This window comes from Tamandua tetradactyla, chromosome 11, assembly GCF_023851605.1.
Source record: "Tamandua tetradactyla isolate mTamTet1 chromosome 11, mTamTet1.pri, whole genome shotgun sequence".
Taxonomy (NCBI): domain Eukaryota; kingdom Metazoa; phylum Chordata; class Mammalia; order Pilosa; family Myrmecophagidae; genus Tamandua; species Tamandua tetradactyla.
This window is the reverse complement of record NC_135337.1, coordinates 13,926,933-13,942,640: the sequence shown is the minus strand read 5'-3', so window position 1 is coordinate 13,942,640 and position 15,708 is coordinate 13,926,933. Positions and strand designations below refer to the sequence as shown.

The 15,708-nt window shown below is 36.2% G+C and overlaps 1 protein-coding gene across 2 annotated transcripts in view; it reads right to left on the bottom strand.

Moving 5' to 3' along the window:
- WDR47 (WD repeat domain 47) overlaps positions 1-15,708 on the bottom strand; it is a 142,957-nt gene that overhangs the window by 91,857 nt on the left and 35,392 nt on the right. For both annotated transcript variants that reach the window (XM_077120027.1, XM_077120029.1), the window contains exons 2-3: positions 8,219-8,385; positions 5,973-6,056 (exon numbers count right to left, since the gene is read on the bottom strand). In XM_077120027.1, coding sequence (XP_076976142.1) covers positions 5,973-6,056; positions 8,219-8,376 — 242 coding nt within the window. In that variant the 5' untranslated portion in view covers positions 8,377-8,385. The remainder of the gene's footprint in view (positions 1-5,972; positions 6,057-8,218; positions 8,386-15,708) is intronic.

Here is a 15,708-nt window from a genome sequence, read left to right as displayed (position 1 = left end):
CACAGCGTACCCCAGTCTGGACCAGCTGGACCAGCTACAAGCACCCCCCAGAACCATGAGTTCCCAAAGCTGCAGCGGCCAGCGCCCCACCCCCACAGGCCGCTTCCCAGAGGGGAAAGGAAAGGACTTTACCAGCAGCAGGGACTGGGCACAATCAAACGCCAATTGTGGAACTAATTAACAAATTCTGACTACTAAAAATAGGCCCCCAGCTTAGGTGAACCTGATCAAAACGGAGGTTGCTCATTTTTGCCCTGGCGCCAAGGGGGCAGGACTGACAGAAAAAGGGGGGGGAAAAAAGAAGGAAACAGAGGTTTTTGTGGCTGTGTATCTACAAAGGCTTGACTGCCTCTGGATACAGAGGCAGGACTTTTCAGGCTGCAACTGCCCCAGGCATAAGCAGAAGTGAGCTCTTTTGGGGTCTTATCTGGAGCTTGTGCCTTCCCCAGGGGAGGGGTGAAGCCCCACCCAGGTGGAATCCCTCCATCAAGGAATTCAGACACCAGGGCTTGGTAATTTGAAGCCATTAAAACCAGCCTACAACCTCTCCTCTGTCTCCACCACGCCCCTAGCAGGGAGAGTCTGCCAAAGTTAAAGGTACCGCATCATCTTATGCTGGTGGGACCTGCAGTCGGACAAGCGCCACACACAGGGCAGGATAAGAAAAACAGAGTCCAGAGACTTCACAGGAAAGTCTTTCGACCTGCTGGGTCTCACCCTCAGGGAAAACCGACACAGGTGACTCTTTCCTCCTGATAGGAGGCCAGTTTGATCTGGGAAAATCTGGCTGGGGTCTATAATATCTAAGTAGACCCTCCTAAGTGTGTGTGGGGGGAAGGCACCACACAAGCAGGGCAAGAAACAAGAAAACAAGAACTGAAAACTTATCCTCTGTTAAACAAAACTTAAGCTAAAGGTCCAGATAAAGCTGAACGGAATGTCAAAGAACAGATAGACAACAAATTCATCCAGTAAGAAAACCCTAAATAAAAGAAGTAAAAGCAATCTCCAGAATAAACTAATTAAGGTAATTAAATGCCTAGACACCAGCAAAAAATAACAAATCACACCAGGAAAATTGAAGATATGGCCCAGTCAAAGGAACAAATCAACAATTCAAATGACATACAGGAGCTGAAAAAATTAATTCAGAATGTACGAACAGACATGGAAAACCTCACCAAAAACCAAATCAATGAATTGAGGGAGGATATAAAGAAGGCAAGGAAAGAACAAAAAGAAGAAACTGAAAGTCTGAAAAAACAAATCACAGAACTTATGGGAATGAAAGGCAAGGTAGACGAGATGAAAAAAACAATGGAAACCTACAATGGTAGATTTCGAGAGACAGAACATAGCATTTCAAACCTGGAGGATGGAACATCTGAAATCCGACAAGAAACAGAAACTATAGGGAAAAAAATGGAAAAATATGAGCAGGGACTCAGGGAATTGAAAGACAATATGAAGCGCACAAATATACGTGTTGTGGGTGTCCGAGAAGGAAAAGAGAAGGGAAAAGGAGGAGAAAAACTAATGGAGGAAATTATCACTGAAAATCTCCCAACTCTTATGAAAGACTTAAAATTACAGATCCAAGAAGTGCAGCGTACCCCAAAGAGAAGAGATCCAAATAGATGTACTCCAAGACATTTAATAATCAGAATGTCAGAAGTCAAAGAGAAAGAGAGGATCTTGAAAGCAGCAAGAGAAAAGCAATTCATCACATACAAGGGAAGCCAATAAGACTATCCGCAGATCTCTCAGCAAAAACCACAAGGGTGAGAAGACAGTGGGATAATATATTTAAATTATTAAGAGAGAAAAACTGGCAACCAAGAATTCTATATCCAGCTAAACTGTCCTTCAAAAACGAGGGAGAAACTAAAACATTTTCAGACAGAAAATCACTGAGAGAATTTGTGACCAAGAGACCAGCTCTGCAAGAAATACTAAAGGGAGCACTAGAGACAGATACAAAAAGACAGAAGAGAGAGGTGTGGAGAAGAGTGTAAGAAAGGAAGACTATGAGTAAAGGTAAAAAGAAGGAAAATTAGATATGACATATAAAATCCTGAAGGCAAAATAGTAGATGAAAGTACTACCCATGCAGTAATAACACTGAATGTTAATGGATTAAACTCTCCAATCAAAAGACATAGTCTGGCAGAATGGATTCAAAAACAGGACCCATCTATATGCTGTCTCTACTCAAAGGACACGAGGCCAAGGACACAAATGGACACTTACACACCAATGTTTATAGCAGCATTATTAACAATTACCAAGAGATGGAAACAGCCAAAATGTCCATCAACAGACAGTTGACTAAACAATCTGTGACATTTACATAAGATGGAATATTATGCAGCTGTAAGACAGAATAAAGTTATGAAGTATGTAACAACATGAATGGACCTTAAGGACATTATGCTGAGTGTGATTAGCCAGAAATAAAAGGACAAATACTGTATGGTCTCACTGATATGAACTGACATTAGTGAATAAACTTGGAATATTTCCTTGGTAACAGAGACCATCAGGAGATAGAAATAGGGTGAGATATTGGGTAATTGGAGCTGAAGGGATACAGATTGTGCAACAGGACTGAATATAAAAACTCAGAAATGGACAGCACAATATTACCTAACTGTAATACAATTATGTTAAAAAAACACTGAATGAAGCTGCATATGAGAATGATAGAGGGAGGAGTGCTGGGGCATAAATGAAATCACAAAGAAAGATAGACGATAAAGATTGAGATGGTGTAATCTAGGAATTCCGAGAGTGTATAATGATAGTGACTAAATGTACAAATTAAAAAAATGTTTTTGCATGAGGAAGAACAAAAGAATGCTATTACTGCAGTGTGCTGAAAATAGATGGTACTTAATATTTTAAAATTTCAACTAATGTGTGAGACTAAAGCAAAAAATGTTTATTTGGTACAAATCTAAAAAAAAAAAAAGAAAAGAAATATGGCTATGGAACACAGATCTACCATTTCAGGCACTTCCCTCTAGTCTTATATACCTTAATCTAAAAAGGGGATATTTATATAATGCATAAGAATAACCTTCAGGATAACCTCCTGACTCTGTTTGAAATCTCTCAGCCACTGACACTTTATTTTGTCTCATTTCTCTCTTCCCCCTTTCAGTTGAGGACCCAAAGCTTTTTAAGAAGGATTTTTCAAAGTAGGAGGAAAGGAGAACAAAATGTCTACTTGACCTAAGAACCAAAAATATTTTGATGCTTTAAGCACTTTGAAGAAAAACTTTTTCTAAAGGATGAAAAAAAAATCTTTTTTTGTAGTAGCAAATATGTGCCAAATTAAAAAATAAAAATCTCTGCCATCAAGAAGGGAGAATTATTTATTCTAAAAATGGTATAAAATCTGTATAGGGCTCAGCAAGGTCTAAAAGGAGTTCAAAATCAATGCTACCATAAGGTGTGGAAAATAAAAAGAAAGACTTGGGGGTGCAAGGGTAGTTCAGTGGTAGAATTCTCGCCTGCCATGTGGGAGATCCAGGTTTGATTCCCAGTCCATGTACTTTCCCCAAAACAAACAAACAAACAAAAAAAAAATTCAACAAATGGTGCTGCAGTAACAGGATACTAACATGGAAAAATAATGAAATGTGACCCCTACCACACAGTATACCAAAAAAAATTTTTATAAAAAGAAAGACTTATAAGAACGAACTATTTGAAGATGATCAGGAATGTGCTAAGTAAGGGCAGGGGATGACAAAATGAAGAATATTCCAGATAAATGAAGAATGTATAAGAGCAAAGAGGTATCAAACAGTATGGGTTGAAGGGAGACTCAAAAAACAATATGAGGGCGGGCCGCGGTGGCTCAGCGGGCAAAGTGCTTGCCTGCTATGCCGGAGGACCTCGGTTCGATTCCCGGCCCCAGCCCATGTAACAAAAACGGAGAAACAGAATACAATAAAAACAAGAAAATGTTTAAAGATGTTTCCCTTTCTTCCTTCCTTCCTTCCTTCTATCCTTCCTTCCTTCTCTCTGTCTTTCCTTTAAAAAAAAAAAAAAAAAAAACAATATGAGGTTCCACTTCTGGTAATGGTGGAGTAACTTGTATCTGGCTGACCTTTATGTAAATAAAAATTATAAAACCTGGATAAATTACAAAAAATAACTATTCAAAAGCACAAGAGAGCAATGGTGGCTCAGGGGCAGAGTTCTCACCTGCCATGCTGGAGACCCAGGTTCGATTTCCAGTGCCTGCCCATATAAAAAAAAAGCACTGGAAATCAATCCAAAGCTGGAAAAACTAAAGCAGAGTTGATCCTTGGAGAAAAAAGAACTTCAGAGAATGAGATTGAAGGGTAAAGCATTTTAGCTGAGGGTACTCACCAGTCTACAGAATGTAAGCTAGAAGTCAACCAGAAAGTTGAAGTTTTACTGGCTTGAAGAGTCAGCAAAAAGTATGGGAGCCACAGAGGGAAATATACGAAAATCTACTATATAAGGTCTGCCCAAATTCTTGGCTGACTTCTGAACTGTGGGGATGCCAGGGAGACTTCAAAGGGTCCAGTGAAAACAACAGATAAAAGGCTTAAGTACTGAGCAGAGATTTCAGCTGGTGTACATTAGGAGGGAGTGAGAATTTACATTTTGAGTCCAGCCAAGTTAACTACCTTGCAGAATAAACATCAACACTTTTCAATGAAGATAAAAGAATCCAGAGTCTCTACAATGGATCTACAATGTGCAAAATACATTTTAAAATATGACAAGAAACAGAAAAATTTGATTCATAGTTAACCTGAGATGGCCTAGATATTGTAATTAGCCAACAAGGACTATAAAGCAGCTCCTATAAACATGTTCAAGGACTTAAATAAAAATATGATCACAATGAATGAATAGATAGGGGACTATCTCATTAGAAAAATGGAAATTCTAAGAGAACCAAAAGAAAATTCTGAAACTGAAAAGTACTAAGTGATATGAAATAAAAATTCACTGTTTATCAGTGGTCTGCTAATGGTAGAAGTGTCAATGAACATAAAAGTAAATCAACAGAAATAATTCCATTTGAATAATACAGAGAAAAAACAGTGTTTTTAAAAAATGAACAGAACAACAGAGTGAATCCTACTGTAAGCAATGGACTATATTTAGTACGACAATTATAAAAATGTTCTTTTGTGAATTATAACAAATGTACACACTAATGCAAGGTGTTAATAATAGGGTGGTATATGGGAACTCCGCATTATATGCATGATTTTCCTGTAAACCTACAACTTCTCCAATAAAAAAAAATGAACATGGTCTCAGTCCTGTGGACTATATCAATCTGTCTAACATGGTGAAATTAAATCTCAGGAAGGTCAGAAAAAAATTTGAAGAAATATTTCCAAAAACGTCCCAGATTTGATGAAAAACAAACATACAGATCCAAAATGCTCTGTAAAGACTAAGCAGGAAAAATAGAAACCACATTTAAGCACATCATAATCAAACTGCTAAAATTCAACAATAAAAAGAAAATCTTGACCACAGGTGGGGAAAAAAAAACATACACACACACACACACACACACACACACACACACATACACACACATACACACACACACATACACACACACACACAAGAGAGTAAGGATACAAATGAGAGAGCTGATCTTACATCAGAAACAACAGAGACTAGAAGATAATGGAATGCCATCTTTCAAGTCTTGGTATTAGAGACATAGCCATTTCAGATATTGCCCAACATTTTGCAAGCTGACACTGTTGACTAAGTAGGTTTGCATATCAGATTTTCAACTAATTGAAGTACATTCAACCTATCCTCTAGATGTGCTCCATCTCAATGGAACTGAGTACTATTTTCCAGAAAAAGCTTTCATGTTTCAAAATTTCTGCTTATTGTTTAATTTTGCTAAGCTTCTATCAATGAAAAGACACTAAAAACTTCAAATGAAATCTTACCTTTTTTTATCAAATTTTTCCATACATTCCAGAGGCTGAATGAACTGAAGAACCTCATCCCACTGTCCATCAAGAATTAGCTGCCTATGTAAAGAAAAACTTAGGTGCATTATTAAATTCAGGTAAGCTAATTAAAAGCAGAATAGATGGCAAGACAGCTTAAAACTTCACAAAGTTTGCAATGATATTAACATTTTACTTGGTCCCTCAAACTCAAAAATAAAGTATATTTTTGTACAATATATTTGTATCAGTGATTCTGCAAACACTCTATATACTAATGTATATGTGGTTTCTTGGCCTATGTAAAAACACCAAACTAAGCCTAAAAGTTCCTTAATTTCCCTATTTACCTTAGAGTTTTAAAGCCATAACATATAAAGAGCCAGTTTGTGGTTATGTTCCACTCTCTCTCTAAATCCTTGGTTTTTAACAGGAGGTAATTTTTGTCCCCCAGGGAATAGTTTGCAATGTCTGCAGACATTTCTGGTTGTCACAACTTGGAGAGTGCTATTTGCACCTAGTGGGTAAAGGCCAAGGATGCTGTTAAACATCCTACAGCGTATAAGACAAATCCCACAATAAAATTATCTGGCCCAAAATGTCAACAGATGCCACTAAGGTTGAGAAACCTTGTACTAAATCATGAATCCTACATCTTGGAGGCATCTAATATACTCCGAGAAGGAAAACAGCAAGAAACAAAATCAGGTTTCATCCTAGTGTCCTTCCAAAATCTATAAGGTATTCTTTATCTCTCTTCTTTTACATTCACAATTTCCTTACTTTTGGATTTCTTGGAACAGCAAAATTTAAAAAGGGGAATGGTGGGTAGAAGGACCTACATAGGGTTGCCAACTTTTGCAAAGAAGGAATATTAATAAACAATTAAAATATATCAAACATTTTATAAAAGACATTTTAATATTTAAAAAGTAGGAACGACACAATTTCCAAGGCCAGCTCTTCAAAATGAATTATATTTAATTTAATAAAAAATTTACTATTCTTAATTCTTTGCATTTCACCTTTGAACAGTAAAACTTCATTACAAACCAATAGGTTACTGGGCAGGGAATTTGAGAGCAACTACAAATTCCGAAAGTAGCCATGCTTAAAAGACAGGACCAAAAGAATAGTTCCTCAGTATTGATTCCCGACTATATCATTGCCTAAGCCTCCTGGGGCTGGATAATATTCATAACTTAAAATATAAGGAAGCGTAACAAGTTTGAACAAACTCCCCTAACATAATAAAAGTTTTAAAAAGTTCTTTTTTTTCCTTCATGATTTAGGAACACTTCATTATTCAAGGCTTTCTAAGTCACAAAATGCCATATGTCCAAGAATCTGTTCTCCTTATCAAAAACAGCTCATATCATACAAGCATAGGATACATTTTTGCTTGGAAATTTAATTTTTTTTTCCATCCAACTCAAGTTAGGATATATTTAGCTTTCCGTTTTGGCAAACATAGCAGTTTGGCAAATATAGTAATTCCCTCTGTCCCTACAATTTCATATCTAAGAATTTGTCCTAAGGAAGTAATCTAACATGCAGAAAAATTCTCACATACAAAAGCTGACAGCACAGCATTATATTTTTGAAAACTTGGAAACAATCTGTCTAAAAATAGGGGAACCATTAGGAAATTACATTAAAAAAAGTTAAAATGTTTGTAAATTTATGATCACATGGAGAAACCTTATGATGGTAATGAATAAAGTGGGATACTAAATTATAGATACAACAGAATTGCTGTTATTTTTTAAACATTCACAGAAAAAATTAAATTGCTCTCTGTAGTATATTTGAGTCATGACCTTATATTTCCTGTATTTTCAATAACATGTTACAATTTATTTTCAAAATTTCTATAATGAATATGCTCCTATAATGAGTATGTTTCATTTATGTGGCAAAAAAAAACAACAAAAGCATTTCAAAAATATTTTCCTTATCTTTCAGACATTAATGATTTCTCAATCAAATATCTTTTAGGATGCCACAGCCATAATGCAGTTATGACTCTTGTTTTTCACACTGGCCTAGATCTCACTACTGAAAATATTCTGCTTAAAACATTCATTTGTAGATGTTCCACTAAAAATACAAATTTTAAAAAATGATACTCATATAGCCTCTTCACAATTATAAAGTTCTAACTATATTACATATATTATCTTATTAATACTTAACACTTTTTTGAGGGAGCTACAAATCTCACAGTATTAATGAAATCATACCTTAGGAAAAGCATATCATCTGAAAATAGGCCGTTTATGACTCCACTTTCCTTCTCAAGGGCCAACATACTAATGTGAAGCTTCTTTGAATTCAGGAAATCCAAAATTAACTTAATGATTTCAACCTCTTTTACATTCACTGTTTCCTCAGCAGTCATATTGATAACCTAAATATTAAAGACAACAACAACAACAAAAGGTTAGTCCTACTGTATTATTTCTAGGTTCAACTGCCTAGAAAATACGCATAATAGGTTTCTCAGGGATTTTTAGTGTAGATATTTTGAGGTGAAATGAATGTAAGACTTATCAAAAACAAGTCATTCTTATACCTAAGACTTAGAGTAGGAGTTCTGCAGGTCTGAAACTCAGCATTGCCACGTATAACAACTGTTAAAGAAATTTAAAAGAAGATCAGACTTCAAACAGAGATAAGAACAAAGCCAATCAGTTCAGGACTAAGGTAAATCAGAATATGGGGTAAGGAGGACACTGTCTGTATTTTAGAATTTCACCTCCTCTATGAAACCAAAGGAAGAGAAGTTTATTTTGTCCAAAACCTTAATTTTTGGTAGCACATAATCTAACTCAACCTGTCTGTACAGATCATTTAAACAACCCAAACACATGTAGAACAGACTAGTAATTCTGTATAACTTAACATAATGCCCAGATACATACCAGAGTATATCAAGCAGATAATTAAAAGCATTGGCAAAGTCCCTTGAAGGATAGGAGAAAAAATACGGAACTATTAAACCTTACCACCAGTGTAACCCCTGATACTGTCTCAAACATTAGGGACTCCCAAGTCAATGGGCCAAGTCCTTGATCTTGAGACTTGCTCTTGTGAAGCTTATTTATATAGCAGAAAAGTTAAGCCTACCTACAATTATGCCTAAGAGTTACATCTAGAGGACCTCTTTCGTTGCTCAGATGTAGTCTCTCTCTCTCTCTAGCCCAACTCTGCAGGTAAAATCATTACCCTCCCCACTACATGGGACATGACATACAGGGGTGAAAGTCTCCCTGGCAAAGTGGGATATGACTCCCAGGGATGTGCCTGGCCCTGGCATCAAGAGATCAACAATGCCTTCCTGACCAAAAGGAGGAAAAGAAATGTAACAAAATATCAGTGGCTAAGAGAGGACAAACAATTGAGAGGCTATTCTAGAGGCTACTCTTATACTAGCTTCAGCTAAATATTGCTAATTATTAGGGATTGCCACACCCCAACCAAAACCATTCCTGCCAACCCAAAAAAAACATCTAAAGTTTTATCTGAGATTCTTCAAAGGTTCCATTCACTATGACTACTTACCAGGAACCTACAACCTCCAGATGAGTTCCTAAGCCAGAGAAGTCCTGAAACCCAGAAGGGTCAACCTCTCCAGAACATCAGCTAGTTCCATCCCCCTATGCCATATTATCAACAGCCCTTTCCAACATGAAAAATTTAGAATAAGCATAGCCCATATACCCCTAAAGACTGGGAGAAAGATCAAAGGAGAAGGCAGAATTATAACAGAGAAGATGGCATTTAAAAATGAGTATGACTGCTGAAATCATTATACTGATATTCTTTTAGTCCCTAGTGACTTGGAGCTGCTAGGAGGAAAAACCTAAATTGTGGAACTGTAACCTATATCAAACTCTGAAATCTGTTCTATAACTAATTTGAAATTTATTACTTTTTTGTATATATGTTATTTTTCACAATTAAAAAAATTAGCAAGCAGATAACTAAAATGTAGTAGGCTTCTGAGTATCTAATGAAATTGAAAATGTTCTTTACAAATAAATTAATTCTCAGTTGTTTAAAAAAATCAAGTCATTCTTTAGTTACAAATGAAATTATATAAAATCTGTGATTTGTTTCTAAATAATAGAAGAAAAGCAAAGTCGGATGAAGTAAAAATGAAACAAGAATGACCTTGATTATTGAAGCAGGGTAATAGGTAAATGAAGTATTGGGGACTGACTCAAGTTCCCCACAAAAGGCATATTCAGGTTCCAACCCCTGGTTTGTTGGTGTGAATCCATTTGTGAAAAGGACCTATAAAGATGTTATTAGGTAAAATGTGCCCAAACTGGGACAACCAAATCAATAGGCTTAGTTTGCCCCTATGAAACTTGTTCCTGCAAACTAAGCCTACTAAAAATTAGGCCTAAGAGTCACCCCCAGAGAACCTCTTTTGTTGCTCAGATGTGGCCTCTCTCCCTAAGCCAAGTCAGCATGTGAACTCACTGCCTTACCCCTACATGGGACATAACTCCCAGGGGTGTAAATCCCCCTGGCAATATGGGACAGAAAGCCTGAGATAAGCCAGGACCTGGCATCAAGAGATTGAGAAAGCCTTCTTGACCAAAAGGGGGAAGAGAGAAACGGGCCAAAATAAAGTTTCAGTGGCTGAGAGATTTCAAACAGAGTTGAGAGGTTATCCTGGAAGTTATTCTTATGCATTATACAGATATCCCTTTTTATTTTATGGTGTATTGGAGTGGCTAGAGGGAAGTACCTGAAATTGTTGAGTTGTGTTCCATAAGCCTAGATTCTTGAACACAATTGCATAAAGATATAATGCTTACAATGTGGCTATGTGATTGTGAAAACCTTGTGTCTGATGCTCCTTATATCTAGGGTATGGACAGATGAGTAAAATATATGGATATAAATATATAAGTAAATAATAGGAGAGACAAAGGGTAAAATAAACTGGGTAGATGGAAACACTAGTGGTCAAAAAGAGGGAGGGATTAGGGATATGGTATGTATGAGTTTTTTCTTTTTTCTTTTTATTTCTTTTGCTGGAGTGATTCAAATGTTCAAAAAATGACCATGGTGATGAATATACATACAACTATGCGATCATATTGTGAGGCATTGATTGTACACCATATATGGAATGTTTTTATGTCAAGAATATATGTTTGTACCTTAAGTTTTTACAGTAAAAATATATTTTTTTAAATGTGACCAAACTGAATGAGGGTTGGCCTTAATCCAATATAGCTCAAGTCCACAGAAACAAAAGAAATTGTGGGCACAAAACGAGAAGCCATAGAAAAAGCAAAAAGTTAGAGGTCAATGGAATCAGAAGAGAAAGAAGATGCCACTGTGTATATTACCATGTGACAGAAAAGCCAAAAAGCCAAGGACTACCAGTAGCCAGAATGCCACAGTCTTTGGGGAGAAAGCATCACATTGCTGACACCTCAATATTGGACTTCTGCTAGCCTCAAAACAGTGAGCCAATAAATTCCCATTGTTGAAACCATTTCACTGTATGGTACTTATTTTAGTAGCCAGGAAATGAAAACAATAGGGTCCATAATATTATTGTCTACTCTTACATGTTTGAAATTTTCCATAATATAGTATTTTAAAAAGTCAGTAATGGCTTGAGGCTGACTTGAGGAGATCCAAGAGTGGCTGCCAAAAGGCGAGAGGCAGCAATGTTCCAAATTGAAGGCCTTACGCCAAAGCTGAATCCAGCGGAACCCAGTGGAAGATACATGAAGACATGCTCTCCATACAGAAGGTCATCATCTTCGTGGTTCTGCTGCAAGTCATTTCTTTTAGATTAAAGAAATTGGATAGCATATGTAAGAATGTTTTGTTAGTATATTATGTGAATGCATGAGATGAAGATCCTGGTTACAGCTTCTGCTCCCATCTGCAAGTGAATAGGTCCAGAAAGATGTAAGAAACTCTTTGACTGACTGGACAAAAAAATTCCACTTGTTAAGAACAAGTCTGAAAAAAAAAGAACAAGTCTGGCTCTGGTGACCAACTTTGTAGTTAAAATAAAAAAAAAACATCTGGGAAGTATGAAAGGATTTCTTGCGGTTATAGTGCACACTTATACCTATAATACTCAGCCTCCATGAATGTTGACATAATTGTAAATAATGTTAAACTCCATTTTCTACCAAGTTTTAAAGGAAACTTATGTCTGAATTGGCACTGTTTGGCAGTTGTTTCTGTTTAACTTTTTATTTGTCAGAAGTGTATTGGTGAAGAGTCACTGACAATTAGTTTTGTGGAAGTCAGCACCACGACAACATTGGAACATAGCACCATTAGTCTATATTTAAATTTATCAATTAAGGAAAAAAAAGTCACTAATATTGCAAAATCTTGAAAATTATTATAAAGCCACAGTAATCAAAACAGCATGGTATGGGGCGGGCCACAGTGGCTCAGCAGGCGGAGTTCTCGCCTGCCATGCCAGAGACCCAGGTTCAATTCCCAGTGCCTGCCCATGCAAAAAAAAAAAAACAAAAAACAGGTACTGGCAAAAGGGCAGACATACAGACCCATGGAATCAAACTGAGAGCTCAAAAATCAACCCTCAGAACTGCCTGAAAATGTAGAGCTGTGTTCCAGTAGCCATGTTTCTTAAAGATGATTGTATAATGATAGAGCTTTTGCAATGTGACTATGTGATCGTGAAAACCTTGTGTCTGATGCTCCTTTTATCTACCTAATTGACAGACAAGTAAAACATAAGGATTAAAAATAAATAAATAATAGGGGGAACAAATGTTAAAATAAATTTAGTAGATTGAAATGCTAGTGGTCAATGAAAGGGCGGGGTAAGGGGAATGGTATTTATGAATTTTTTTCTGTTTTCTTTTTATTTCTTTTTCTGAATTGACGCAAATGTTCTAAGAAATGATCATGATGAATATACAACTATGTGATGATATTGTGAATTGCTGATTATATATGTAAAATGCAATGATCATGTGGTAAGAATGTTTGTGTTTGTATGTATGTTTAATAAATAAAATAAACTTAAAAAAAGAATGGAAGGATCATATGGTAAGAATGTTTTGTTATTATATTATGTTGAATAAAAAAAAATCTGACACAAAAAAATACTAAAATGAAACCTGAATGGATGAATTTTATGCTATTTGAAGTACATCTCAATAAAGATCTTCTTTTAAAAAAAAAATCAACCCTCACATTTATGGCAAACTGACTTTTTTATCTGAATCTGGTCTTTATTAAAAATAATATGTTCAAAATTATTTTGAGCTTTATGGAATAAGCAATTTAGACAGCAGACTTCTTTTCTTCATTGGTAGGTTTCTTTTCTGCTGGCTTCTTGGTAGCTGTAGCCTTCTTTCCCAAAGGCTTCTGTTACTGTGGCGTCTTCTTAACAACAACAGCTCTATTTCCTTTTTTCCTCACTACAGGTTTCTAACCCAAAACCCCCTTCTCATCTGATTTGGTCTCTAGCATTGCTGCAGTTTTATCCACCCTGAGTTTTGATTCTTGGCCTGGCAAAGAATGGTTTTCAGCACACAGTCTTTGCATATGAGTTTAGCTTCAAGATGATTCTCAGGTTTTTCAATGGATTTTTCTTTAGGATTCTGTGATGAATCTTCTCACATGGCACTCAGAGGGCTCTTTGGATCTCTGGGCTTTTCAAGACTCTGTTTAAGTTTGTACTATTATCTTGTGCACAGGAAGGTTGTAGTCACTTCTCGAGGGAGGCAGCTTTATGCCAAGTGCCATATAGGTCATCTAACTTGCGGAAAGCACTTTTAGTCCAAATGCAGAAACGTCCCACATGCCCATCAGGAACAAGTTTCAAAATTTTCAGCTTGCTTATATTAAGTAGAGTAATTTCAGGGATGTTTCTGAAGGCCTTGATGATAGACATATAGCTGATGCACGGTCCCCTGTGCTGTATGCAATGATGGTTTCTCATTTTGCCCTTGTCAATTCTCATTCGCTGAGAGGAGTAGACTTCTTTTATATCATTCCAGGCCCTAAGATTCCTAAGGAGCAAAAACAGTCTCCTTGGTCTTCTTACAGTCTTCAACTTTATCTTCAACCACCAAAGGAAGTTCAGGAACTTCCTCAATATGACAACCTTTAGATATGGACAGCATTGGTAAGGTTAAAGCAGCCAGGGAGGGCAGATGGCATTTCAGTTTGTGCTGTGTTTACTCTATGAAGCCATCGACACCATGTTTTAGTTGGTGTAAACATGGCCAAATGATTTTTGACAAGGGGGCAAAGACCATTCAATTGGAAAACAAAACTCTTCTCAATATATGCTGCTGGGAAAACTGGATCTCCACCTGCAAAAATAGAAGGAAGACCCCTACCTCACAGCTTATATAAAAATCAACTCAAAATGGATCAAAGAACTAAATATAAGAGGCAGAACTATCAAACTTCTAGAACAAAATGTAAGGAAGCATCTTCAGGACCTTCTGTTAAGCAATGGTTTCTTAGACTTTATACCCAAAGGACAAGCAACAAGAGAAAAAATAGATAAATGGGACCTTATCAAAATTGAAGATTTTTGTGCACTAAAGGGCTCTATCATGAAAGTAAAACAACAAACCTACACAATGGGAGAAAATATTTGGAAACCATAGATCCAATAAGGGTCTAATACTAGAATATATGAAGAAATCCTACAACTCAACAATAAAAGGACAAGCAAATCAACTAAAAAATGGGCCAAAGACTTGAAAAGACATTTTCCCTAAGAGCATATACAAATGGCTAAAAAGCACATGAAAAGGTACTCAACATCACTAGCTATTAGGGAAATGCAAATCAACACTACAATGAGATAGCATTTCAAACCCTCTTAAAAAAAACAAACAGAAAACCACAAATGTTCAAAAGGATATGGAGAAACAGGAACACTCATTGACTGCTGGTGGGAAAGTAAAATGGTGCAGCCATGTAGAAGACAGTTTTGCAGTTCCTCTGAAAGCTTAGTACAGAAGTACCATATGACCAGGCAATCCCTCTACTATGCATATACAAAAAAGAATTGAAAGCAGGAACTCAGATATCTGCACACTGATGCTCATAGCATCATTATTCACAATTTCCAAAAGATGGCGGCAACCCAAGCATCCATCAAGGTGATGAATGTGTAAACAAAAAATATACATACAAGGGAATATTACTCATCGATAAAAGGGAATCTACGTGATGATATTAAGAATTACTGATTACATATGTAGAATGGAATGATTTCTAAATGCTGTGTTAGTCAATTTTTTTTTTAATAAAAAAAAGGGAATGAAGTCCTGATACATGCAATAATATGGATCAATCTTGAGGACATCATGTTGAAATAACATGAAAAATTATTAAGACAGAAAAGGACAAATATTGTGTGATCTCACTGATTTGAAATAATAAGAAGAAACAAACTAATAGAGTCAGAATCTAGACTATAGGAGTGGAGGTAGGGAATGGGAAGTTAAAGCTTAAAATGTGCAGAGTTTCTATTTGGAATGATGGAAATGTTTAAGTAGTAGATGGTAGTGATGGTTTCATAACATTGGAAGCATAATCAACAGCACTGAAATATATACCTGAATATAATTAAAAGGGGAAATGTTAGATTGTATATACGATAACAGAATAAATATTTTTTAAAACCCATGGGACTACACTATACAACAGTGAACTCTAAGTTAAAGCATGGACTATAGTTAAT